The sequence below is a fragment of the Musa acuminata genome, chromosome BXJ3-10 (genome assembly GCF_036884655.1).
Source record: "Musa acuminata AAA Group cultivar baxijiao chromosome BXJ3-10, Cavendish_Baxijiao_AAA, whole genome shotgun sequence".
Classification (NCBI taxonomy): domain Eukaryota; kingdom Viridiplantae; phylum Streptophyta; class Magnoliopsida; order Zingiberales; family Musaceae; genus Musa; species Musa acuminata.
In genome coordinates, this window is record NC_088358.1 from 30,195,845 (window position 1) to 30,221,413 (window position 25,569).

At 41.1% G+C, this 25,569-nt stretch overlaps 6 protein-coding genes across 15 annotated transcripts; 4 read left to right on the top strand and 2 right to left on the bottom strand.

The window, feature by feature from the left end:
- Window positions 1–153: 153 nt before the first annotated feature.
- Window positions 154–8,304, bottom strand: LOC103968828 (translation factor GUF1 homolog, mitochondrial). 3 transcript variants are annotated; one of them, XR_001975720.2, is made up of 12 exons: window positions 7,802–8,304; window positions 5,503–6,253; window positions 5,165–5,321; window positions 4,976–5,030; window positions 4,239–4,306; window positions 4,063–4,167; window positions 3,898–3,969; window positions 3,710–3,823; window positions 2,675–2,815; window positions 2,531–2,590; window positions 1,153–1,387; window positions 154–422 (listed from the first exon to the last, which is right to left on the bottom strand). XR_001975720.2 is itself a non-coding variant. In XM_009382155.3 (12 exons), the coding sequence occupies exons 1-11, from the start codon at window positions 8,138–8,140 to the stop codon at window positions 1,164–1,166; spliced, it is 2,028 nt and encodes a 675-aa protein (XP_009380430.2). In that variant the 5' UTR covers window positions 8,141–8,304; the 3' UTR covers window positions 154–422; window positions 1,153–1,163. The 3 variants fall into 3 exon arrangements, 2 of the variants coding, with proteins under 2 accessions (XP_009380430.2, XP_065028536.1); XM_009382155.3 differs by having other exon boundaries at window positions 1,153–1,329; XM_065172464.1 differs by lacking the exons at window positions 2,531–2,590; window positions 2,675–2,815 and having other exon boundaries at window positions 1,153–1,329.
- Window positions 8,305–9,809: 1,505 nt separating this feature from the next.
- On the top strand, window positions 9,810–11,988 carry LOC103968829 (pectate lyase-like). Its single transcript, XM_009382156.3, has 5 exons — window positions 9,810–10,210; window positions 10,381–11,032; window positions 11,129–11,232; window positions 11,323–11,461; window positions 11,559–11,988. The coding sequence occupies exons 1-5, from the start codon at window positions 9,825–9,827 to the stop codon at window positions 11,778–11,780; spliced, it is 1,503 nt and encodes a 500-aa protein (XP_009380431.2). The 5' UTR covers window positions 9,810–9,824; the 3' UTR covers window positions 11,781–11,988.
- A 124-nt stretch (window positions 11,989–12,112) lies between these two features.
- On the top strand, window positions 12,113–14,394 carry LOC103968830 (UDP-galactose/UDP-glucose transporter 3). 7 transcript variants are annotated; one of them, XR_010501932.1, is made up of 5 exons: window positions 12,113–12,471; window positions 12,629–12,726; window positions 12,815–12,945; window positions 13,298–13,469; window positions 14,291–14,394. XR_010501932.1 is itself a non-coding variant. In XM_009382161.3 (4 exons), exons 1-4 carry the CDS (start codon window positions 12,335–12,337, stop codon window positions 13,359–13,361), a joined length of 444 nt encoding a protein of 147 aa, XP_009380436.2. In that variant the 5' UTR covers window positions 12,127–12,334; the 3' UTR covers window positions 13,362–13,670. The 7 variants fall into 7 exon arrangements, 3 of the variants coding, with proteins under 3 accessions (XP_009380436.2, XP_009380432.2, XP_009380435.2); XR_010501934.1 differs by having other exon boundaries at window positions 12,127–12,471; window positions 13,284–13,469; XR_010501931.1 differs by having other exon boundaries at window positions 12,135–12,471; window positions 12,812–12,945.
- Window positions 14,395–15,161: 767 nt separating this feature from the next.
- Window positions 15,162–19,705, top strand: LOC135651779 (single-stranded DNA-binding protein WHY1, chloroplastic-like). The gene is made up of 7 exons (XM_065172199.1): window positions 15,162–15,634; window positions 15,732–15,826; window positions 15,917–16,009; window positions 17,732–17,826; window positions 18,564–18,637; window positions 19,038–19,126; window positions 19,301–19,705. The coding sequence occupies exons 1-7, from the start codon at window positions 15,394–15,396 to the stop codon at window positions 19,412–19,414; spliced, it is 801 nt and encodes a 266-aa protein (XP_065028271.1). The 5' UTR covers window positions 15,162–15,393; the 3' UTR covers window positions 19,415–19,705.
- Window positions 19,706–21,119: 1,414 nt separating this feature from the next.
- On the top strand, window positions 21,120–22,891 carry LOC135586116 (plant cysteine oxidase 2-like). 2 transcript variants are annotated; one of them, XM_065170396.1, is made up of 6 exons: window positions 21,120–21,296; window positions 21,571–21,689; window positions 21,770–21,929; window positions 22,042–22,266; window positions 22,358–22,411; window positions 22,639–22,891. In XM_065170396.1, exons 1-6 carry the CDS (start codon window positions 21,284–21,286, stop codon window positions 22,752–22,754), a joined length of 687 nt encoding a protein of 228 aa, XP_065026468.1. In that variant the 5' UTR covers window positions 21,120–21,283; the 3' UTR covers window positions 22,755–22,891. The 2 variants fall into 2 exon arrangements, with proteins under 2 accessions (XP_065026468.1, XP_065026469.1); XM_065170397.1 differs by having other exon boundaries at window positions 21,122–21,296; window positions 22,358–22,436; window positions 22,639–22,881.
- Window positions 22,892–24,355: 1,464 nt separating this feature from the next.
- LOC103968832 (uncharacterized) lies at window positions 24,356–25,239 on the bottom strand. The gene has a single exon (XM_009382163.3). It carries the CDS (start codon window positions 25,152–25,154, stop codon window positions 24,714–24,716), a length of 441 nt encoding a protein of 146 aa, XP_009380438.2. The 5' UTR covers window positions 25,155–25,239; the 3' UTR covers window positions 24,356–24,713.
- Between the last annotated feature and the right edge of the window lie 330 nt (window positions 25,240–25,569).

Genomic DNA, 25,569 nt, shown 5'->3' on the forward strand with positions numbered 1-25,569 from the left:
GCATTACTTGGGAACAAAATTTAACATAAATCCGAGCACAACTTGATTTAAAAAAAATATTCGAAACGAAAAATATAGAGTCAAACTTCCATCAACCTCTTAGCCCACCTTGCTTCTATGGAACACAAGATTTCTAATCAGCAGCCATAGTCATAAAATAAATATATTTTTTTTCTTATTGAAGTCACAAAAAATATATAATGTTGGACAAGAGAGAGGACTCATCCAATTACGATCTGAAATTTATAATATCTTGGCTGCTCCGATTCTCTAAGATCAAGGCTTCATATTACAACAAGAAACTCTTTAAAAATGTTGATGCAGCATCACGGAGCTGCTTACTCATCGCTCTCTTCTGGTTATCTGCCTCGTGAAACCTTGACATCTGAGTTCCATCATTTGAAAATCTTGTAGCCGGAATGCTGAAGAAGAAATAACAAGCACCGAAGCATCAGTGGCATAGTGTTTAAGTTAGGTTTCATCCATGGGAAACATGCGACATGTGAATGCAAAAACAAAAAAAAATCACCACCCTCCCACAAAGTTATACATTTAGAGACTTCTTTTTGCTTATTTACCTCAGGAAGTTCTGTTCTTGTAAATGGCCTTCTTAGGAGCATCAACAAACTACATAAGGTGCTTGCAAGGATTCAAACTTTTAAGATGAATCTCAAACTTCATTTCTACAAGGTTTTATATCGCACAAATAAATAACCAATAAACAAGTGCCGACCAAAAAATGACCTTTTTTCCTTAGAAGTCTAGTGGCTCTTTTAGAGCATCTTCTGAGATCAATAAGATCAGCATATTGGCCTTCATATGGAATTATATTCTTATCATTAGATATATTAGAAGAATCCAATGTGCATGATGACATATGAATATATGAAGATTCAACGAGTTAGAATCTGCTGATCTTATCCTAAGATAATCCATATTCCAGGCAAATTAAGAAATAATCCAAATTGTACAATGCAAGATCAGAAAACAATAATCGAAACTAAAAATTGCTTATAGAATCATGGAGATGATGACATCAATAAATAGAGATCATAATCTCATTGTACAACAAAAAATATAGGAAAACAAAACCCGACAAATGACATGCTACTTCAAATCATATATGAGTAAGACATGAGTCCTCATACTCACCTGTTCTGCCATCAAGAAATCTTCAAGAGCTCATGGAATGCTTCCTGTGGTATGTCCACAGATCCCACACGCTTCATGCGCTTCTTCCCTTCCTTCTGCTTCTCTAATAGCTTCTTCTTACGAGTAACATCGCCACCATAGCATTTTGCTAGGACATTCTTTCTCATTGCCGAAAGGCTGAAATGAGGTACAGCCAATCAAAGAGCCCTTATCGAAGTCAAGATTGCAGTCATGGCTAGACAAGAATGGAAAGAGTAGGATAATTGCATCTACAATTGAGAATAAGCAAGATGAGCTTGAACAACACCTAATAAATAAATGGAGTGGCACAACAGCTTTGAATGATAGTGATTCGAAGATTTGCTTGCTTGTATGATACTATGATCACCGCACTATTAGCTACCCGAGATATTGTGGCTCAGTAAGGTCATCTGAAGTTACTCGAGACCATCCACTCATTCCTTTTTTTTTTTTCTTTTTTTTTGGCACTGTAGTCAATGTGCCACTCAGATCTAATGGATCAGGAGTGTGGACAACAGACTAGGACAGTTGGGAAGTATAATGGTTGTCTCTCATGTGCACGCATGCACACACCAATCCAATCCATGCATCGCAACAGATACAACCCATTCCCTACTGTTGAAGCTAGAATTTCAGTCCACAGGTTGCAACATCTAAACAACCCATATATAGACAATGAAGATTAAAATGTCAAACCTGACAGAGAATACCCACTCTCTCCCCCACTCTTCCCCACAAGCCTTTTTCGCACCCTATTAAGGACCAGAAAGTTTCACCAGCAATGTCCACTAAATATAAGATATTGTGAAAGAAATGTCTTAAGATATTGTGAAATAAGTGTCTTATTACTACATAAAAACACACATAAGATATAGTTTTCTTTCCCAAACTGTAAAAGTTGCTGCACAAACTACTATGCACGCGTTCAAGGTGAGAATGTAACATTTGTTTTCATCCCATCACCCAAGTCTTAAGTTCTCAATCTAAGAATCAGTATTATGCATTAGCAACTTCTTCATTGTATGCCATCATGTTGGATATACATATGATGAATTACACAAACACATGAGCAAAAGACAGAAAAGGAAATTTGTAGTAATTACTAGAACTAATTGCACCAATCCACGTTCAGCAAATTGTAGCATGACAGCTGGTATTGACACAAGAAATGATGAGTGCAAGTTCATACTCATAAAATAAAAAATAGAAAGAAAAGTTCATAGTCATATGATATTTATGGGGGCACATAACAAAAACATAGCATGGCATGGGGGACAAGCTGCAGCATGTAACCTGCCATGCCACAACAATATTATAAATCGATGAAAATTAAATTGGTGGGAAGATATTATCATACGTCTCCCTTGCGACGACTTTCGATCCAATTGCAGCTTGTATTGTTATCTCAAACATATGCCTGCCAAAATGTCAAGGTATTAGGGCATGAATCACCAATAGACACCACAACCAAATTGTTCCCAAATGTAATCCAGTGCCATACCTGTCTATAAATTTCTTAAGTTTATCTACCAATTCACGTCCAACCCTTTGTGCCTTCAGATTATGTACTATGGCTGCCATAGCATCAACTGGTTGCCCATTAAGAAGGATATCGAGTTTAACTAAATCGGATTTTTGATATCTGTAATCGCAACTGAGAATGTTAGTGTTTTTTGCAGAAACCTTTGAATAAATGAAGAATAATTGTAGATACTGATCATTATGACATGCCACAGCATCTAAGCTTGTCATATGTGGTTTGGTATCTGATTCAAATGATTGATATGAATTGAAACAACAAATGACAATATTTTGTCATTTATTATTTTCTGAGGATTTAAAAAAGTCAACTTAACATTCTTATTATATGACATACGATTGCTGTCAAGCGGTATAGGTTTTCCACTTTAATAATGGAAGCAACATGTTGCTCACATAAAAGCCTCTTGGGTACTCAGCCGTGCAACTAGAACAGTAAAAACCATCCAGTTTCAGCCTTGCAACTAAAATGAAGAGTAGCTAAACATTTAAGTTAGTTTTTTTCTTTTTCATTTTAACATCTAAGTTAAAGCATAAATCTAGAACAGTAAAAAGCTCTTAGATAGTCATTAAAGCCTCTTAGGTACTCAGTCATGCAAGTAGAACAGTAAAAACCATCCAGTGTCATCCATGCAAATAAAATGAAGACTAGCTAAACATCTTAGTTTTTTTGTTCTAATCTAATTTTAACATCTAAGTTAAATGTGTCACTGTTATGTAGCTAGCTCCTGGTATGTTATTGAAGCTTCTCTGACAAATGACCTCATCATAAAATATATGAGGCAGTACAATGACTAACGGAGTACACAAGTGACTAACCAATGAATATTGTCAACTATAGCATAAGACAGCGGATGCGATCAAGATTTTTGGATCAATTTTTTGATTAGCATCTCAAAAGAACAAAAACAATCAATTTACCTATAAAACTGGTAGTCTGCTATACAAACTGTTATGTAACTAATAATATCTGAGATGACAAATAACCAGCACTTACTCAGAATCCTCATAGTCAAATGTAGCATATCCAGATGTTATACTTTTCAATTCATTGTAGAAGTCCACAATAAGTTCCCTTAGTGGCAGTCGGTACTTCATAAGTGCTCTCTGACTGCATGGCAAAAGGAATATTAATTGAAAACTGACAGACTACCAACTCAACAAATGGTGTTGGCCAAAAATTACCTGTCAATAAATGAATATTCGAGCTGCTCTCCTCTCCTTTCTGAACAAAGTGTAATTACAGGCCCAACATACCTGAACATAGATTAAAAAAGTAATGAACTTCGAGCTCCTCATCCAGGACAGAGTTGTTGTTATGAAGTAGCAGAACAAGGAAGCAGGGCTTACTCACTAGGAATAATAATGGTAGCAATAACAGAAGGTTCCCAGCAAGCAGTAACACGCTTTCCAGGATTTGAAGACAGTGCAGCAGGATTTTGAACTTGTACCTTACTGATAAAGTAAATAAAGTTAGATGGCAATCACATTAATGACATGTGATTAACTCTTTACACAAACATCACCTGCCATCCGAATACTCGAATATATAAGGTACAGTTGGTACTGTCGATATGAGCTGAGCTCCATACTCCTACAAAAGCAGTGACAATGAAGGCAATGTTGAGAAGCACTTCAGAAATAGTATAACAAACATCTAATCAAGTGTAGAAAAGTCAAAAACTCATCAACGTAAACCACATCAAAGTAAAGATATAGACAGATAAGGCTAGGAGCATATTAAGATTGTCCAATCAACAAAACATATCAGTCCTAAAACATAGGGAAACAGAAATTAGAAATCATCAAGACTTGGATGTAGATTTGACATGGTTACAGATACCTAAAGAAGGAACATATCAGTCCCAAAAAATAGGGAAACAGAAATTAGATATCATCAAAAGATTTAGTTTCAAAATATGAATACATCATTCCATACCAAACAGTAAAAAGCCTATAAAAAACTACAATGGGTACTGGAAAAGAACATATTTCATCAATTTAACTACATTTTAGGATTGGTATTTAGTCCAAATCATGTGGTAGATCCCCGATTTTGGCAACCAACATCAGAAGGAAGGATGGCCATGCTTTAGTTTATGTGTTAATGCTCTGCAGTCATCCCTAACACTAAATTCTTCAAATCAAAGTACCTAGAAGTATGTCATATTCTCGTAGATAAGTTCACTAGTAAAACGGTAGCTGACATATCTATAGAAACTGAAATGCCGCAAAATGGGAATTATAGAATGGAAACATATACTTGTTCAAGCCGCTGATGAAAGACATCCATGTGAAGTAAACCTAAAAACCCACACCTGCAAAGAACTGCCATAAGATATAGAAGTTGCAACAAATGCCAATTTGTCATAATATGAACCCTTTAGCTTGTAGAACTCACAACGCTAAGGTGACAAGCTAAAGATCCAGGGAATACAGAGAGAACTGATACCTGAACCCCAGGCCAAGTGCGGTACTAGACTCTTTGGCAACTGACACACTAGCATCATTGCAAGTTAATCGCTCTATTGCATGATCAAGGGCTTCAAAATCAGATCCATTAGCCGGATAAAGGCCTGAAAAAACCATGTGTTTTACAGGCTTGAAACCTGAAAGGCAATGATTTGTAAGGCCTAAGAATTAAGATATATCACAAGAAAGAGAACGTAATAAAGAAACTACAGATGAAGAACAATGAGGTTTAGGCAATAACGAGCTACATAAATCTAGGATCAGCATATGACAAAGAAAATAATTCTCTGGACAAAAGCTAGATGTAGTTAATGAAACCTGGAAGAGGAGTTACAACACTTTTGGCATGATAAAGCGTATCACCAACACGTGCCTCTTTGGTAGAACGCATGCCACTAACAACATAACCAACTTGTCCAGTGAAAAGCATTCCAGTGGGTGTAAGCTCAGGATGCATTATTCCAACATCTAATATTTCATAACTCTGACCAGTTGCAGCAGATGCAATCTTGTCCCCTTTGCGTAGAGTGCCATCAACCACAGCAACATGGCAGATTACACCTTTGTATTCATCATAATAAGAATCTAACAAAAGCATTCGCAAAGGTGAATCACATTTTCCAGGGGGAGGAGGTATACGCTCTATAACAGCAGGCAGGACTTGCTCAAGCCCTTGTCCAGTTTTTGCAGAAGTTAAAAGGACATCTTTAGGATCAAGGTCAAACAAGGACTTCAACTGAGCTTTAACACGATCCGGATCAGCAGTAGGCTGATCAATTTTGTTTATCACAGGGATAATACTTAAGTTTGATTCAAAGGCAAGATAAAAATTAGCAACTGTCTGTGCTTGAACTCCCTGAGCAGCATCAACAACTAAAAGTGCACCCTGGCAAGCTGCGAGTGATCTTGATACTTCATAGCTAAAATCCACATGACCAGGGGTGTCTATCAGGTTTAACAAAAAACAAGGTGCAGTTTGCGAGTCACATGCATCCGGATGACCAAATGAATGCCAATGGAACATAGCTGCTGTTTGTGCTTTGACCGTTATACCTCTCTCTCTTTCTACCTACACAAAGATACAACATAATGGAGAATGAAATATGTCGATCATATCAGGGGCTAGAACATAAGAAAACACAAATAGACTATAACTTTGGAAAAACATGTCTTGAATTTTCAAATGAACCATCAGATTCTTAATTACTCCTAAATTCTGTTGTAAAAGTAATTTAAGTTAGGTACTAAATTCTTTAAGCTCCATAACAAGTATGGAGATTTGAGAGAAAAAAGGATCACTCCTTGATGAATAACATGCTTAATCTATGATTTATCATCTCAAGATAAGGATAATAGTATCAGAGAACTTCACAAATTTTGGTAATTTCATTTGCTCAGTCTGAACAAAGTATTTTTTAGATTAGCAGTGGGATTTAGATCTCAGAATCAGAAAGATCATCCAAGCAAATCAAATTGATCAAGGGAGTAGATTTTCCTTTCTTTGAATGATGGGAAATCAGTTAGGAACAAAAGTTGATCAGGATTCATCAGAGATTATTTGAAGCCGATCGGACATCCACTGCGATCAGCAGCTAGAATCAATTGGAACTTGATTTCGACCAGCTTAAATTGGTCAAGAGAAGATCAGAATCAATAGATATATGTCAGAACCGGCAAAGACTACCAATAACCAGTAAGACCAACAAGGAAAGCGCTGTATGTAGCCAAAATTGATAGTGATCAACCCACAAGAAGTCAGCTGGGACCAGCTGATCCCCAAAATGATTGGGGGTTTCAAGTTCGACCTGACCAATCTCATTCATAAACCACATACCAAGATCGATATGGCTACGATAGCATCAGCTAAGCCAACAAATGTCTCTAGCTCAACCAGATTCACACATTGTGCCTTCCTACTCGTGATGTCTATTGTCACAACTTTTATGCAACTCATTTTTTGCAAGCTTATTCCGTATGTAGTTCAAGTTGGAATCTTTTCTTGGCTCACTTATTTTCCTAGTATAATACACAAAGCTGTGCTTCTCATACCTATATAATATGCAAGGAAAAAAAGAAAATATAGTGTCCAAGAAGATATATTATTTTAATATATAAAATCTGCAAATGACATTTTGATGTCAATAAAATGAGGCCCATCGCATCATATGCATATCCAAAGAGGTTGAAAAGGCCAACATATCTATATCATGATATAGCATCAGCCTCAGGATGCAAAGAAATAGGCTCTCTCTTTTTTTTTTTTGTCAAACTTGGGAAATATTTCTCTACTGAGTACCAAGAAATGTGTCTATAATGTTTCTCTTTACACAGCTTTCGTATGTTTATTTATTTTCCCCTTCTACCTAAAGAGTGAACTTTAGATGTTTCTCAGGGACTAGAAGTGGCTAAAAACTACGGTAAAAGCATTAATTAAACTTCTCATGCCATCATCATGAACAACAAATTTAACCAATAGTAATAGAACTCTGATTACTTTCTAAAGAAACTTAACAGCAATAACCAAAAATTCCAGAACAAAGTCCTATTTCAAACATCCAAAGCCGGCTGGAAAACAACACACCAAATAGCTCCCTTTTTTTCATGCTTGGCACCTAACCTGAAGCTTGTCGAGGTACTGCGGCTGCCCGTGCCCCCGCTTGATGGTCTGCGTGAGCTCCAAAAGCCGATCTGCAAGCGTCGATTTGCCATGGTCGACATGAGCGATGATGGAGAAGTTTCGGATTTTTTCCGGCGAGTATTGGCTCAAATCGATGCCACCGTCTCGATTATCGTGTCGAGATTGTGAACAGAAACTGCGCTCGTCCAGGCACAGATGAAGGAGGGATGCATCAGCGCCAAGCACAGATGAAGGAGGGATGCATGGATAGGGATGACGAAGAAGATTGCATCTAAGCTTCGACCTCGCCGCTCTCGAAAATCGAACGAGAGCAGACATCGGAGCTCGAATCAATTTCTCTCTGTCACACTCTCCGAGTCCGATTCACTTCGTGATCGAAATGGACGGACCATGGACCGGAGAAAGGAAAAGATTTAGGCCTCAACCCTCTAGGGTTCGGCTGGGGGTAGCCGCGGAGGTGAGGGGATGGTTAGAACTTGTAACTGCGGACGTCCGCATATTATGTCGTTCCAAAGGGTCGCACCTTTGGTTTTACTTGTCTCTCGTATTCCATGTCACTTACTCGAAGGCGGTGGGGTCTCGCGTAGGACCACATTGCCACGTGCTGTGTTCGCAGCTTCCGGTTGTGGGGAATTCCGACGATCCTTGGAGAAATACATAGTTTCTTTGATTATATTATTTCCATGTTTTTGTGCGAAAAATATCGTGATAAATTAGTTGCCGTCATTTGTTAGAGCCATAAAATCATTTTATTTTTAGTAGTATAACCGGCTTCCATAGTCGATGTTTCGATTCGGAGTTGTTCTCGTCTCCGCTTTTAATTGGATTTTCTTTTTTTTTTAAGAAAAAAAAATATGTCGATCAACTTAGCAATCATAGGCATATTTTATATATATATATATATATATATATATATATATATATATATATATATATATATATATATATATATATTATAAAAATGACGTAACTAACATATCAATGTCATGTATTCTACAAAATTACTTATTTAATAAAATCATTTGATCAACAAACTGATTTTATATGATCGATATACCAATTTATATTATTAACATGTTAGTTTTACGTAAATAACATATTAATTTCATGTGATTGACACATCAGAGCCACTTGCTCAACACGATGAAGCTATCTGTGATGAATCATTCATCTATGATCGATAAATGTCATGTGAATAAGAATTATGTCGTATTGAGATCGGTTCGAAAAAGAAATTACATTGGATCCGAATTAATTTTTAACTCAGAAAACCAAAAACTATACCAATGCCTTTGATTGAATTCTTAGAAAAAAAACATCTGAGTTTTGTTTTTTTAGTGTTAAATTTATATAAAAGAGTGATTTTTATTTATCAAAATTTTTTAAATATCTAGCATGTACGTTACAACCTCTCAACTAATCCATAGGATAAATTAATTATCATCGTACTTTTGAATGATGGGTTAAATCCCTTTGTATATAAAATCGATCATGATTTTGGTTCCACCAAATTTGGAGGCCAAATCAAATCAAATCGACTTTAAACCGTTTTAGTTCTCATTTTAATTTAATCCACTAATTTTAATTTTTTTAAAAAATAAATTATTCCACAAATATTTAAACCCGATTTTAAATCTAATGTATTAGCTACTATACTATGGAACCTTATTATCGTTTATTTTTCTATTTTTTGTATTTATTTAGTTGGTTTGAAATTGGAATCAAGGATTCCGATCTCAATTCATAGGAATCATAACTACAACCGAACCATATGGTGGCGGTTCAGATTTGATTCTAGTTCCGGGTGGGTTTGGTTTGAACCCAACCTTGGTCAAGGTATAAGAATTGCAATCAGTTATAGTGTTTTTAACCTATCTATCAAAGCATTGTATATATATATATATATACTCTCTCTCTCTCTCTTTGTTTCTCTTGCTATCAGACGTGTGGCCACCGTAACCACCTGTCCGTTGTTTCTGCCCCGTTCCGTCAAGACCACCGCATGGCGGGGGCGGCGGGTGCGGCTATCCTCTCTTTTCGCCGGCAAACACTTAAACAGGCTGCCTCCACTCTTTTTATAAGCCACCCAACCATTGCAGACCCCATCGCAGGCCGAGAGGGTGAGCGTACCCGTGGCCCTTGGTTGGTTTCTCCTTCGCCGGGAAGGAGCAGCAGCAAGGAGGTGCCGAATCAAATGGAGTTCTGCCTTGGGTACTTGTTCTACTCCCTCCTCTTCCTAGCCTCTGCTGCCTCCTCCAACACCAACATCACGGACTACGATGAGTACTGGGTGAAGAGGGAAGCCGAGGCACTCTCCAATATCATGCAGGCCTACGTTTCCGAACCGGAATCCGTCGTCAACCACTTCAACACCCCCGACATCTTCCAGTAAGTCCTCTGTTTCTCTGCCCCCGTCCATCAATTGTAGGCGACCAACACCACGCTTTTTGTTTGCTTCACGTGATTGTTCACGTCGCAATGGTCATAGCCATCGACTCCAAAAACTGTGATGCGCATGGACGAGTGATACCATTTTGGGTGGTCGGTAACTCCTGCAGGGTCTTCAACAGCACCAGGAGGAGCCTTCGCCATGGAAAAGGAAAAGGCCGAAAATGCATTGCCACAAACCCGATCGACCGGTGCTGGAGGTGCAGGAGCGATTGGGCGAGCAACCGCAAGCTTCTGGCCAAGTGCGCCAAGGGCTTCGGCCGCCACGCCGAAGGCGGCTTGAGTGGTTCGATTTATGTGGTTACAAATCCTTCGGACGACAACCTCCTGGACCCCCGGCCAGGCACCCTCCGCTACGGCGTGACCCGCGACAGGCCACTCTGGATCATCTTCGCCCGTGACATGGTCATCAAGCTCCAACAGGAGCTGATGATCAACAACTACAAGACCATCGACGGTCGGGGGGCGAACGTTCACATCGCCTACGGTGCCGGCCTCACCATCCAGTTCGTGAAGCATGTCATCGTTCACAACCTCCACATTCACGACATCAAGCCCGGCGCCGGTGGCAACATCAGGGACTCCGAGGGGCACTGGGGGATAAGGACGCGAAGCGACGGCGACGGCGTCAGCATCTTCGGCGCCTCCCACGTCTGGGTCGACCATCTCTCCATGTCAAACTGCGCCGACGGCCTCATCGATGCCGTCAAAGCGTCCACCGCCATCACCATTTCCAACTGCCACCTTACCCGCCATAACGACGTAAATTTTGGAACCCGGCTCACCACATGATAATAGCCGCACGTCTTCCTCCTCCTGTTTCTTCCATCCCTTATATCGCCGTCTGCTTGGTTACAGGTGATCTTGTTGGGTGCCAGCGACAAGAGCCAGGAGGACGCTGTGATGCAGGTCACTGTTGCCTACAACCACTTCGGGAAAGGCCTTGTGCAGAGGATGCCCAGGTGAGAGAAGAGCCTCCACGTTACGCAGGGAGAACCGGATGCCCTGTGCCGCAACTAATTAGAGTAACTTGTCCACCCCTCCTCGCGCAGGTGCCGATGGGGCTTCTTCCATGTAGTGAACAACGACTACACCCACTGGATGATGTACGCTGTCGGCGGCAGCCAGCATCCCACCATCATCAGCCAGGGCAACCGATTCGTGGGTCCACCAATCCAATTCGCCAAGGAGGTATTCATGACGCGCGCATACATTGCACAGTTTCGAGTATCCATGGCGACGAACAACCACATATATCTATCTATCTATCTATCTATATGCGATGCAGGTGACCCACAGGGAGTACGCACCGGAATCCGAATGGAAGAACTGGATCTGGACATCCGAAGACGACGAGTTCAAGAGTGGGGCGTTCTTCATTCAGTCAGGACATAAGTACCAGGGAAAGCACTCCAGGTATGATGTGATCAAGGCAAAGCCGGGGAGCATCGCCGGACGGCTCACTCGTTTCTCGGGAGCTCTCCAGTGCAGTCCGAATCGTCCATGCTGATGTTGCGATCTACATCAGTTGAACGTGCCGCTGCAGAAGGATGAGAGAGTGCGTGATTGATCAAGGTCGAGACAGCGGATGATTTGTACGATTGCAAGCGCAATCCAATTATTCATATCGATATGCATGTCTGTGTCGGCTTTGTTGGTTTTGAACTTTCAGCTATTTTATTTGAAATATTGAAAATCCAAACTTGTTAAACATCAAATATTGTGTTATGTCACGTGACAAGCCTAACCATGACGCTCTCAATCAAATCAAAACAATCACAACGCCCCTCATAGTGGTCGGAGTCAACGGAGTCCAAATTGTGGTGCCCACGGCCCAACTAACGCCCCGCTCCGCGGGCCGACGTCGTTTCCAGCGAACGAGAACTCGCGCCAATGACGACCAGCCGTGTGGAATATCTGACGTTGCTCCGTCTCACTGCCGTCCCTCCGCGGTAGCCGTCTCCCCGCTCCGCTGTTGGCATATATCCATCTCTTTCCGGCTCCGGTGCCCGTCGGTTCCTTTCTTCATCTTCTCCCATTCACCGGGAGATCGGACGCGGGGAGATGCCCTCCGTCGGATCCAGCCGGGAAATGGAAGGGCATGAAGCCGCCGCTCGGTTCGACCGCGTCCTGTTGCTGGCCTTCTGCGTCGTCGGCATCTGGTCCGCCTACATCTACCAGGGCGTCCTGCAAGAAACTGCGTGAGCAGCTTTCTTTCGTTGCCCTAGCTCTTTTTTTTCTTTTCACTTTTTCTTGCTCGATTCCTTATCAAATTGGCCCTTTGTCAGCGAAACAAGCATCTAAATCTGGTGACCTGTGTTACGGTTTGTAATGAACGTACCCTTTCTTGTGTCTCAGATCGACCAAGCTATTTGGGCCTGACGGGAAGCGGTTCGAGCACCTCTCCTTCTTGAACCTGGCGCAGAACGCGGTTTGCTTCTTGTGGTCCTTGATCAGTAAGTGGATCGCAGATCTGTTGTTGTTGTTGTTGTTTGGGAGGATTGATGGATATAATTTGTTTCACTTTCATCGATTGGGCAGTAGCGATAAAACTGTGGTCGAGGAACTCTTCGGGGGTAGCTCCATTGTGGAGCTACTGGAGCCCAAACATCTCTAATCCCATCGGTCCTTCCATGGGAATCGAAGCCTTGAAGTATATCAGTTATCCCGCACAGGTAAGTTAGGCGAAGGGTTCAGATATTAGAGTTTGATAGTTCAATTGTGATCAACTGTTTGTGTGTGCATACAAGAACTGGCATCTTTTCTAAAACAATTAACCAGGAAACAGATATCTTTATTATGACAGTGTTGTATCCATTCCTTAGCTTTGCTCAAGTTAAAATAAAGTTCGATTCTTCTTAGGAGCGATAACCTCCAAATTCCATAGCTCTTGTCGTAATGGCTGCTATTTGGACAATTCCTAGCTTTCCAAATGTTCTACATTATAGACACTCTATCTAGGAAGGTAGATTTCCTCGATACCCAATTTTGAAATATTTACTGATATTTGCAGTACTGTTCCAACAGCGACCAAACCTCAAAAGGCATAGTGGCAATATGCAAGGCTTGCATTTCATCAATCTTGGATTAAGCACATCGGGCGAAGTTGATTAACACCACTCTATAGAAGTTACGACTGTTTAATGGATTTGTTGGAGAGGATCTCCCAAAAGGCAAATCATACATCTACATTATAATAGTAAGTCAAGACTCGAGAAATCAATAGTGACTATATAGCAAGTTAAGATTTGGCACTTTTGCATGAGTTTGCAGAAATTTGCTACAATTATGTTCTTCTCCAGTTATCCAGCTGTGTTCTTCAGCAAAAGTAGCATTTGTTATTTCTCCCTCATGATAATCTCAAATGTTTGATCCTTCTATAGATTTCTCTTGTTGAGCAGCTATTATCATCCTTTTGTTCACATGTGCATTGATGAGCATTAATTTCCTGAAAATTACTTGTTAATTTCAGGAGATTATATTTCAGATTATTAAGGAGTACTAATTTTATTAATTCTGTGTATTTGCTTTCGGTTTTGGCAAAATCTACAAAGATGATTCCTGGTGAGTGTTGTATTTGCTTTCGGTTCCATGCAAACATTAGCAAGGTTTTTCCTGAAAAGAAATTGTTTTTTGATGTGTGACGTGCACTTTAAGTACACCAACCCATTAACTAATTATAAAAATATGAAATTTATATCCATGGCTGATGACATTTGTGTCAATAAATAAGACTGTTGCATTATAAAGCATTTAAATTCTCAATATCCCTTTAGTTATGTTTTGAAATATAGCTCAATTATCCTATTTTAATAATCCAAGCAAATGACAAACTATGTTTTAGTGGTCAACTTGAAAGCGCTTAACACTTGTAGTTGTTTCTCTCTATGGCTTAGCTCTCTGTAACTGAAGAGTTACCACGTATATGATATCCGAATGGCTGATGTTAGGATAAGCACGAGTAGTTACTTCTTTGTAATTATTGTCCTCACTAACAAGTGTTTCTTGGCCTACTCCCAGTTATGCTGATGGGTACTCTTGTTTATGGGATCAAATACACTATCCCGGAGTACATTTGCACATTCCTTGTTGCTGGAGGGGTATCATCATTTGCACTTTCCAAGGTCAGATGGTTTCCTCTGTTTCCTGATGTGGGAAATTTTTTGACGATTGTTTATCAATTGAAACAGATAACCTATCATCCTGTTTTTTAATATGATGTCCGGTTGGTTAGGAATGAGTTTTAATGTGTGATATCTTGCTAACACCACCATCACTACTACCCGCAAGTTTGTCAGCATCGTCGTCTCCTCTTTGATAAGCGGTAATCCCTTGTCCCCGAAGCATTGGGCAAGTGTGGTAACGGTGTTCTCGGGGCTCTCTCCGCAGATCTTCCTCAAGTGGAGGAAGATCCAGCGAACAAAGAAGGGAAGAAAGGCCGCATGAGGCCAACGTTGCACTCCTTTCTCTTTCTATTATAATGTAATATGATCGTCGTCGAGCAGGAGAGGGGCATAACAGCGTCACTACATGCAGGCAGATTTTTACGCTGATGAGCAATGCAAATGTACCGATCGTGTAACAAATATTTACTGCAATCTTACCCCTCTTTTCGGATACCCCAATTTGTTGGAGACAGGCTAAGTGTAATGCGAGGAGGATATTGTGGCAGGAATGGTGATCATCGACCGGTAAGGAGATTTTTGTCATTGGGTACCCATAATTGGTTTCTTCGGAAAAAAGTAGGCCTTTGTATAATGGGACCACCAAGTAATGCCTTTATTTTCTTTGTCAAGTTAATTAATTACCATAGGCCTTTATTTCGTGTCATTGGTTACATCTAAATCATACGCCTTAAACTATTTTAATTAAGTTAACTAATCATAATTTGGTTACAAACAATGTTGAATCTTCTCCGGTTTGTTTTCTCCTCGACTCTCGCGTCGGGTCTGTGGCGAACGACACTCCAACTCGACGATAGCAATTTGACATGACCTGAATGGTAAGTTTACTCACCCGAAGGGGTGGTATCGGGAACTTCCAGGGCTCGGTTGAGTGACGGCCGCATTTCGTTTACGGCGATAACAGCAGCCCCAGCCTGCGCATTCTCGCACTTTGGAGTGATGTCTTCCCCGTCGTGTCCTCTCTCCCTCCGCCCTTCTCCTCCACTCCTCCCGTCTTCCTTCGCTCCCCTCAGAATTAGTTTTTCCTGTCCCACAACTCTAACCCTTGGTAGCAAGAAGAAGGCACAGCTTTCCGTTCTATGCCGCCGCTCCGACTACTTCGACCAGCAGCGCCTCTTTTCTCGACCTCCTTCGCCGTCGCAGGATGAACCGTCCTTCTTGGCCTCTCAGCCTCCCGGAGGTTCCTATCGGTTCCTCTCTTACAGTTTCCGCACCGATTGAGGGGGATAAACAAAAAACCTAACCTTTTATGTTGCTTCGGCTTGTCTGCTTTTCAGCTCAACCTTCTAGGGTTTTCGTCGGGTATTCCATTTACAAAGGCAAGGCCGCGCTCACCGTTGAGCCGAGGGCTCCTGAATTTGCCCCACTGGAGGTGAGTTTCTTAGTTTGATTTCATATTTTTTTGCCCAAAATCTGTGGTTGGTTTGTAAAATTCACCGTGGTCGATTTGTTCGCGGTGCAGTCTGGAGCATATAAGGTTTCCAAGGAAGGATTTATCCTACTCCAGTTTGCCCCTGCAGGAGCGACCCGGCAATATGATTGGAGCAGGAAACAGGTTTGCTAAATTACTTCCATTTTTCTTCCTTGTATTATTGGTATATAGTGTGATCAACGTGAATTAACATAGTAAATCACGCAAAGAAGGGGAAGTATATATTTGGTTTTATATGGATTTGCCAGCCATCTTTAGATTTAAAATGATCTGGAAGATAAAATCTCTTAAACCTTTTTTGGTTGCTTGTTATTTCCTGTGAATCAGTTTTACACATAAAAGTGTTTTACTGTACTAAATAATGCGCCTATGTTTCTATTGTTGTCAGAGCAAGAGCCAAAGATCTTCAATGGAGTGGCCATAACTTTTACGCCGATGAAGAAACGACACATTATGATATATATATATATATAGTACGATAGCGAATTTATTCCATTAAGTTAAAGAACAAGTACGGTGTGAAATAATAAAGAAGTTGCCTACTTGTTTTAGATCATTTATCCTGATAACCAAGATAATTCATAACCTGGAACAACCCCATTCCATTTTTATGTCTTTGCGTGCATAAGTGATGGAGGTTAAGGAAATCTGATTTTCAGAAGAAGTGGTATATGTAGTTGAGAGGCAACAAATTTTATGTATTCAATAAAGTTGCATTCTTATTGTCTTACAGTGACATTAACAATAACAACAACAAGAAGCTGTAATGTCCGTCCTACTTTGGGTCAGCTATATGCATCTTTTACACCATTGATTTATATGTACAAAGCTATGTAATCTGTTTTCCTCTTTTGCTGGAAATGATCATGGGACCTAAATTATAGTGTGAATGTTATTTAGGGACCAGTTGGTTTGCAGTTGAAAATTAGTAGGCATTAGAACCATATTATACTGGGACGTGTGTGTGTGTATTATTGGGAGAGGCCATTGTGGGCATGGTTCGTGGCATACCTTGGTCCATTAATGGAAGAAACTTTTTGAATGTAAAAGCATAGCAGTTTGTGCTTGTTGTCCCATGTTTGCATCATAGCAATGGATAATTCTATGATTTTTTACATGTTATTGTTGCTTTCCACATGAAGGAACTAAAAAAAAATATATCGTGCAGCTTTAGAATTTCATCAGAAGACTTTTTCATGAACGAGAATCATCAAGAAAGCACACAGCACCCTCCTTTACCGCTTTACAAATTTTGAAATAACATGTAGCAGGGTTCATACCTAAGTATTTTCATTTTGGAAGTTGAATAACAAGAGAATTTTAAAGCATGGTTACAAATTACTTCTTCCTTGCAATTTAAAAAATTTGCCCTGTGGACTTAGATTAAGAGAACAACCATGTGCTAACAAGCATCGTCTCCTTTGGGATAGGCATCCATGAAGATTCAGTTGGAACATGGGTTATTATGAACCTCCTATTTTACATACTAAATTAGCCTATGATGAAAATCTGAAATGGATGGGGCAGGCTTTGGTCATTGGGGTAAATAGTATTGATAAATATACGTAAGTGATTAATATATGTGTAGTTCATATTTTCCTTTCGACAGCAATCTTGATGCTACATCATGATAATCTTGTGCTTTCTGCTGTAAGAACTAGTTGTGTGTTATTCGACATGCTTAGTACATAATTTTTTTAGGAATTACAACTCTGTTCCTATTCTAATCATGTCTCTCTCTCATTTTCTGGCAATTTCTATTTTACCTCTCTGTGCACTTTTTCTTTTTTGAGCCTTTTCCGCAAATACAATGTAAAGCTTAATTATTTTTTATATTTGATGCAGGTCTTTTCCCTGTCAGTAGTTGAAGTTGGTCATTTGATGAGTCTTGGTGCAAAGGATTCTTGTGAGTTTTTTCATGATCCATTTAAGGGAAGAAGGTAATCATCTTGATAAGAAATATATGCTGTGTAGATGGTGGTCTTGAAAGCTTGTGTTTGTAATGTGCATGAGTTAGTGGTCACTGTGTTGTGTTCCTATTTTAAAAGTCTTGTTGCTTCAAATACTTTACATATGTTGCATTGTTCTTTTAATCTAGTTATATCACAAACTTGATCATCCATTTGATGAATGAGGGCATCCATAACTAGTCAGGTACTTCAGATCACTGCATAGGGCATATGCAGCATGGGTCTGAAAATTAAATTTAGTCATTTAAAGTTTAAAAAAGCATAGAAATTATATGTTTATTTTTTACTACCATACTATAAAGTGCATCTGAAACTAAAGAAAGAACATTTCATGGTGCTTTAGTATTGGAATATGGAAACAGAACTTTTATCTTTATGGAATTTATAGTTCCATCTGAAGTTCATGGTAGTGGTTCAAGTGATTTATCCTAATAGATACTATCTCCTCTTTATTTTTATCTGCAGCGCTATTTGTTATAGTAAAATGAAGATCATGCTTAAAATGGATGGTAACTGGGCTTCTTGCTTACAGTCAATATGACAATTATTATTTTTCTGAGTCATATATTCTTGTATTCTCGATCATCGCTTGATCATCAATAAAAGGCTTTCTAATTCTTTTTTCTGATCCAGTGGGGCTTCCTATTGATCTAAAACTAAGTGTAACTTAGCTAACTGGTTGAAGTGTCATCTCTTTTCCCTCGCAGTGATGAAGGCAAGGTCCGTAAAGTTCTGAAGGCAGAACCTCTTCCAGATGGCACTGGACATTTCTTTAATCTCAGTAATTCTCTATTTTCTGTCTTTCTTTGAGTAAATTAGATGTATTTGTCACTTGATGTGATATATAAGATTTCTACAATTATGCATTGAACTTCTCGAGTTCTGATTTTTCTAGTTCCATTTTGTGGCTAAGACTGTAATATACCGATCCAGATTGCATTATCTGACTGATCTTCATCCCAATCTTAAAATGCTGATCCAGATTCTCTTGAACCTTGGTGTATATCATGTGACTTTTCATTTGTACGACAGACTGACGTGTTCTGGCAAATGCACATATTATAATGTTCCTCATCGGAGCATTACAAGATTGCTTATGAGTTGCTCTGATAATTAGTTAGTTGTTATTTAGTTGGTAATGAGAAGTTTGGCATGCTAAGTTCCTTGCTTTTCTTGTGTAGGTGTTCAAAATCGCCTCCTGAATGTGGATGAAAGCATATATATACCCATTACCAAGGCGGAATTCAGCATTCTGAACTCGGCTTTCAATGTATGGCATGTCTCGTCTTCATTTTCAATTGCCCAAACTTTTTAGTACTTGATTGTCTAAAAATTTAACATGATTATCTGTCATAACTAATTGGTGTGACTATAGTTTAGAGATAGAGGTGGATATGAAAAATGGTCTAGAGATGGATTTCATGGCTATCTAATGATAATGCAGTTTGTCATTCCATACCTTCTGGGTTGGCATACCTTTGCTAATGCTATCAAACCTGAGGACTCCTTCCGCTCAAATAATGCAAGATCTGGGCCTGAAATGGAATGGGGACGGTGAAGCAGATATACCAGACGACAGAAGAAGCATACTCCTGAGAGCATCCAGATGATGCATTTCTTGAAAGTTGACCTGGTGAGAAAAGTTTGCTGATCCTGTAGCCATCTGCAATGAAATATATTTCTACTCGGATGTGAACTGGGAGGAAATTTTGTGGATGTGTGTTGGCATCGCGGCTGTGGATGCCGTACCATGATACTGATAAGTGGGGCCACTGAAACACTGTTTTTTAGTAGACATTGTAGCAAGATTACAAGTTAAGACTAAGTTTCAGAATGGAGTGTCGATGCATGTCGAGTATCAAACTTTCCTTTACCGGAGCTTATGGGATATGAAAAGTTCTTGCAGGCCTCCCTCTTGAAACGAGAACAATTTTCACAGAATCAATACTGCAACAATCAGATGGTTTGAGAATTACTCGTGTTAAGCGATGAACCTCCTCGAGGCCAACATCGTTCCAGGTTAAGCTTCTTAAGATCCATGTTTGCCTGCGCCTCGTGAGTGTTGTATTACATACGACACTGGTCGTTCGCTGCGAGTTGCTGCTGCTGTTCCATTCAAGAACGAAACAGACAAGGATTTAACTGCTGCGATTTTTCGGTGTTCTATCTGTAGTTTTTATTTCTTTGGACGTTGCTGCACTCCATTCCATATATAAGAATCATATATCGGTATACGTGAGGCCGGTGCGGCGATCGGAAGACAGGCTTCAACACGTAAGACACATCTTCCTCGATTCCTCCTGCCAAAGGCTTCAGCATGTTATTCCTTGGCGGACGAAAGGAGTGACGCCACGGTGCATGGCGTCACTCCTTTCGACATCTACTCCTTCCAATCTACAGAAGAAGAAGAAGACTCGTGAGTCGACGGAGACCTGAATACGGACGAGCGTAACTTCCAAGCATGATCCACATCACGGGGGAGATCTCAGATGATGATCATGTGGACGAACTGAAACTTTGATCCGCCGGCCCCATGCTTCAAGTAGATACTTATCCATGCATGCATGTAAGCTCCACAAGATTACTTGCCCTATCAAATTAATTAGGATTCTTCCTGATCCGTGCTGCTCCGGCCAGTCCTTGTATAAGATCCTTTGTCCATCGGTCGGCCTAATCAAAACATCGACATGTGATGTGTTTATCAGGATTTCAAGGAAAAATAATCTTCAAACAAGATTTGGAGTGATGGATCAAACTATAATTCATTCCCACGAACCATATACCTTAATGTATTATATAATTAGGCATTATTAGCGTCTTGATATTTTAGCCATTATAATATTTCAGATCATCTTATGGATAATGGGCGGGCCACTCACATTACATCATTCGCAGCTGACATTCCCTGGAGGCATGGCATCATCACATCATACGACCTGAGGCCGTGCTCCACATTGCTGCTGATCTATCATTAGTCCACATACATACATGGATGCGAGAACAAGAGAGAGGCAGTGGAGATCATTTTTCAAGGCTGTTTGAGGGTAGCACACAGGAAGGTGGCTTTGCCCATGGTTTTCCGATTCCAAACAAACGGTACGTACGTGTTAGATCCCAACTCCCAATGTGCATCCTTGGACCCCTCGCATTTCTCTCTCTCATCCTCTCCGGGCGGAAACCCCCACCCACAGAATTGGGATCGGAATACGCTCGGCAGCTTAATTACGAGTCTTCCTCATATAAATATGGGAGACCATGCGGAACCCGTCTCCTACCTCCGATTCCTTTCCTCCTTCGGTTCTTGCTCGATGATCAGAATCTAGGGAACGGAAGCTCGGGCTAATGCCGTCGGCGGTGCAGAGGATGTTGGATACGTGCAGAGAGGTGTTTGCCGACGGAGGTGCCGGGATCGTGCCCTCGCCGGAGGATGTCCATTTTCGGTACGAAAGACATTATCACCTTTCTTTTTCCGTGTATTTCATACGAAAGACATTATTACGTTGGTTTCTGGGGATTTCAATAATATGATCGTAATTTTCGACACTTTTGTTTATGCTGCCGTCCGTTTCCTGTGTTTTGCCATCGATAAGAAACTCGGCCATGAATGAACGAAGGGTTTCTGATGTGAACATGGTGAATACAATGCGCTTGAATGGTAAGCTGCTGCGTACATGCACGGAACATAATCCCCTTTGCTACGTTCCAAACTTGCAGATGGTATAGATGCCTCGGATGTTGGTCTTACTTCGGATATGTCGTACTTCCGACGTGGTGCATCCAGAGGAACGCCGGTGATTACGTACCTGCCCATCCGCGAGCTCGAGGAGTTCTCGGTACGGATCACGATGACGATGATTATTATTATGTTGGTTCCATAGGAGCTGATCTATGTATGGATGCTTCGACCGTGCAGATGGTCATCTTCTGTTTGCCTCCGTCGGGTGTGATCCCACTCCACGACCATCCAGGCATGACGGTATTCACCAAGCTTCTCTTCGGCTCCATGCACATCAAATCCTATGACTGGGTCAATGTGCCTCAGAACTTGGCCGAGCTGGTCAACCCTTTACAACGTCAGTTCCATGGAATGAGTACTCACTTTTAGAGCTGTAACTTAACTCAATGGGTTTTAGAGCTTTAACTGATCTGTGCTGCTACTTGTTCATCGTGCATACATCTGAATAGCAACCTCGTTACCCCCTGGATTGCGCTTGGCGAAAGTGAAGACGGATGCCATCTTTACTGCGCCTTGTAGGACCTCCGTGCTTTATCCGGAAGACGGAGGCAACCTGCACTGTTTCAGAGCAAGAACATGTTGTGCAGTGCTGGACGTGCTGGGACCGCCTTATTCCGGCGCTCGACGAAGGGATTGCACCTACTACCACGATCGTCCATACGCTTGGTTTCCTGGTGGGTAGGTTTTGCGCAAATTTGCGTTTCGCTTGGTCTCCTTTATGCATATACATATACCTATATATCCTCGACTTTCATTTGATTTTAGGTTTATTCCAAGTTGAGAGCTTTGGAGGGCGAGATATCTCGTCGCCACCAATAGGTTGATGTTATCCTGCTTCTCGATGGTTATTCTCCTTCCTCTGTCTCATGCAACCGTGCATATATATATATATATATATATATATATATATATATATATATATATATATATATATATATAATTATCGTCCCCATGCCACTCCTGGGTATGATGCGTTTTGCCACCTGAGTTTGGCCGTGAATCCATCATTTAGTGATGTTGTTTCTTTCTCCTTCCCACCATAACAGGAGAGGCGAACCCGGTAGCCGATGAGGACGTCGGGACGTACGCTTGGCTTGAAGGGAGGAACCAGCCTGACGACTTCTTTGTGGTTAGGGCCAAATACAATGGTCCAAGGATTTAGTTGCGTACGCAGCGTGTAGTGTAGTGTGTAGCTACAGAATCCTAACACTACGCTTGTCGACCAAATTGTGTTAGTATCGATGTACATGTAAAGCAATGAAAAGACGACGATCTATTATAAGACGACGATCTATTATGGGCCGGATATAGTTTTCCTTTATTAAGCTTATAATATATCCGTTCAGGATGTTAATTTTCTCGTTGCTCATCATATTTGAGGGGTCACTTGTGCTCTTGCTACTCCCACGACATTGGTTGTTGCGTCTCCAACATAGGTCCATGGCGGGACAACCCTTCTATGCTTCATGTAATCTTGATTTTGCTACCTCCTCTTTGTACTCGATGGCCTCCTCATCCTCTGACTTTTATCTCACCATCTTCGAGTCCATGCACGACACCTCGAGTAAAGAAGCCCATAGATTCTCTGTGGATGATTACGAAACGATAGTGCAGGGTGTTTAAGGAGAGGGTAGAGATCATCTTGCCAAGTTGAAGCTAGAGGATGTGGTTGTCGAGTAGGCAATGGTGTGTGGAATTGACCGCCCGCGTGGTTGGCTCGTACTAGGAAACAACCATGGGCATGCCACTACAAGTGGCCCTTTTAGTCGTGTTGTGGTTCACCATCAAGTTCTAAGAGTAGGATGCGACAACGAAAAGGGATAGTTGGACAATGCTTCGGAGTGCCTGCAAAGTTAATCGTTGTTGTTGCATCACAAATCGCTCTAATCAAAGCCTGAGTTACCGATTCAGTTATGGAGCATTAGTAATCGTGTCATCCTCTTCCTCCTCTTTCTTTTATCTCAACTCTTATTATTACTCTCTCTCCTCGTCCATAACAATCACCCGCGGCTCCCAACGATGTCACCATCCACTACTATTAGTTGGGATGTTGAAATTATCTTTTTGTTTATCGTTTTCATGCTTTTGTTAGTAAAACTAATGACGCCAGAAAAAATAGAGTTATATTTTACTTTCATAACTATAAAAATTTAAATATAAGTTTTTTAAATCTAAAAATCAAGATACTAAAGAGTTCTATTTACAAATATACCCATAAATGACACCTTACGAGAGAGAGCCCCTCTTACATAGTCCAACCTACCGGAAGGCCCAATCAATCTGCCAATTCTCACGTCTCCATTACTTCACTATCTCCTTACATTTGTACACGCTCCGGAGTCCATGGTTGAGATTCCATAGCAATTTCTTCTAATTTTGCCTCGTAGAGCAAGAATCCAAATCCCCCTCTATCGTCAATCTCTTGCCAATTGGTTGACCGTGGCCAGTTTGAATCATTTTGATGGGACCCTTAATCACACAGCCGAATACGGTGACACCAATTCTCGTAGATCGCATTATCTCTCACTGATACGTCTATCTATGGCTCTGAATAATCTACTACAATTTTTGTTCATTCAAAGAAAAAGGATTTCTTTTCTTATTTTAAAATTTTAAACACGCTAGAGGTCCCGCAGAGTCAAGACAACGGTCATTAGTCCTCAATCCATCGGTGCCGAGTAACGTGATTTGTACCGACGAAATAGATAGTGAGGTTGAGCAGTGGCCGTGAATAGGAGAGGCGGATAAGAAGAATAGTCGAGCTGAACGAAATGGACAACTCTTTTCTTCGTTACGATTAGCTGTGACATCTTTATTATTAGTATTAATTTTTTCGACAACTCTTTTCTTACAGATAAAAGACACGATGGTCTCAATATCCTGATAGTTAAATACGGTCAACATCTTGCAACATCTTCGACGCCCTCTAGTCCGGAATATTATAGGAGAACAAGCTTCTACCACGCCGAGGCGAATGGAAATTGTCCGCAGTGCAGTATCGGACGATTTTGATCCTTTAGGACGGCTTTCTCCGTGTTTCTTCTGCTCTCGTCGATTTTTTCCTTCGCTCTCCTTTGATCTAACAATTAAGCGATGCAGCGACGCACCGCCCCGTTTCATCTTAAGGCTTGTTTCCATTCGCAGTTTGGTGGATCGGGGGCTCTCGATAGACAAAGAACGCATAAAAGCCTCCGATGATGGTGGCAGATCCCACGCACCACACGACCACCGCGACGGGCCACGGCATGACGGAGGCCACCTTGTAGGAAAACATGGTGGTGAGCAGGGCGGTGAGGAACCAGACCGCCACCTTGAGCCTCTCCTTGTGGCGCTGGTTGGACCTCTCGAACTGTCGGAGACACCAGAACAAGGAGACGAGGTCGGCATAGGCGACGATGACGAAGGACAAGGCCCAGAGGTCGTGAATGGACCCGTAGGCGGCGGTGACGCTATTATAAGTCAAGAATGCAAAGCCCAGAAGGGTGATCAATGAGTAGTCGTCTTTGCGGGCGTCCAGCGGAGGTTCCACATAAGGACGTTCTGCTCGCGGCGCCGCGGACATTGCCGGAGATAGCTTTTGCTTATCTGTCAACAGGACCCGATGGGAAGACTGGTTTTGAGAAGAGCACTCATTTATCAATGGGTGCGGGAGGTGCAACATATTTATATAGGGAAGTGAGGATGGATGGTTTTCTACTGCATTCTAACACGTATCCGCTTTCCCCTTGTCTCGACTTATTGTGGGGTTTCTGCGTCGGGTGACGGGACACGATGTTGAATAATAAAAGACATTTAATGTACGTCGGCATCCGATGCCATTAAATTTGTCCATTTCAGCTATCGGCCACTTGGAAGAACGTTACTCTGATGTTCCGGCTGGACCTCCACGCCCCATTTCATGCCCACGTTTCCATCTGACAACTCCCTCACCAGTGGGTGCCAGAGCCGTCACAGAGGGACCCCCCTATCTCCCACCA

What these genes read in the sequence shown, in the direction of transcription:
- LOC103968832 (XM_009382163.3), bottom strand. Translation starts at nt 25,154, where the DNA reads ATGTCCGCGGCGCCGCGAGCAGAACGTCCTTATGTGGAACCTCCGCTG.
- LOC103968829 (XM_009382156.3), top strand. Translation starts at nt 9,825, where the DNA reads ATGGCGGGGGCGGCGGGTGCGGCTATCCTCTCTTTTCGCCGGCAAACA. An exon ending in AACACCCCCGACATCTTCCA is followed by an intron (nt 10,211 to 10,380) that starts GTAAGTCCTCTG and finishes TAACTCCTGCAG; the next exon opens with GGTCTTCAACAGCACCAGGA. An exon ending in CAATCCAATTCGCCAAGGAG is followed by an intron (nt 11,462 to 11,558) that starts GTATTCATGACG and finishes TATGCGATGCAG; the next exon opens with GTGACCCACAGGGAGTACGC.
- LOC135586116 (XM_065170396.1), top strand. An exon ending in GCGAGCTCGAGGAGTTCTCG is followed by an intron (nt 21,690 to 21,769) that starts GTACGGATCACG and finishes TCGACCGTGCAG; the next exon opens with ATGGTCATCTTCTGTTTGCC. An exon ending in TATCTCGTCGCCACCAATAG is followed by an intron (nt 22,412 to 22,638) that starts GTTGATGTTATC and finishes CCACCATAACAG; the next exon opens with GAGAGGCGAACCCGGTAGCC.
- LOC135651779 (XM_065172199.1), top strand. Translation starts at nt 15,394, where the DNA reads ATGTCTTCCCCGTCGTGTCCTCTCTCCCTCCGCCCTTCTCCTCCACTC. An exon ending in GGCCTCTCAGCCTCCCGGAG is followed by an intron (nt 15,635 to 15,731) that starts GTTCCTATCGGT and finishes TCTGCTTTTCAG; the next exon opens with CTCAACCTTCTAGGGTTTTC. An exon ending in ATGATTGGAGCAGGAAACAG is followed by an intron (nt 16,010 to 17,731) that starts GTTTGCTAAATT and finishes TATTTGATGCAG; the next exon opens with GTCTTTTCCCTGTCAGTAGT.
- LOC103968830 (XM_009382157.3), top strand. Translation starts at nt 12,335, where the DNA reads ATGCCCTCCGTCGGATCCAGCCGGGAAATGGAAGGGCATGAAGCCGCC. An exon ending in GGCGTCCTGCAAGAAACTGC is followed by an intron (nt 12,472 to 12,628) that starts GTGAGCAGCTTT and finishes CTTGTGTCTCAG; the next exon opens with ATCGACCAAGCTATTTGGGC. An exon ending in CTTCTTGTGGTCCTTGATCA is followed by an intron (nt 12,727 to 12,811) that starts GTAAGTGGATCG and finishes TCGATTGGGCAG; the next exon opens with TAGCGATAAAACTGTGGTCG.
- LOC103968828 (XM_009382155.3), bottom strand. Translation starts at nt 8,140, where the DNA reads ATGTCTGCTCTCGTTCGATTTTCGAGAGCGGCGAGGTCGAAGCTTAGA. An exon ending in TGTTGTAACTCCTCTTCCAG is followed by an intron (nt 5,322 to 5,502) that starts GTTTCATTAACT and finishes ATTGCCTTTCAG; the next exon opens with GTTTCAAGCCTGTAAAACAC. An exon ending in GCACTTGGCCTGGGGTTCAG is followed by an intron (nt 5,031 to 5,164) that starts GTATCAGTTCTC and finishes AGTTCTTTGCAG; the next exon opens with GTGTGGGTTTTTAGGTTTAC.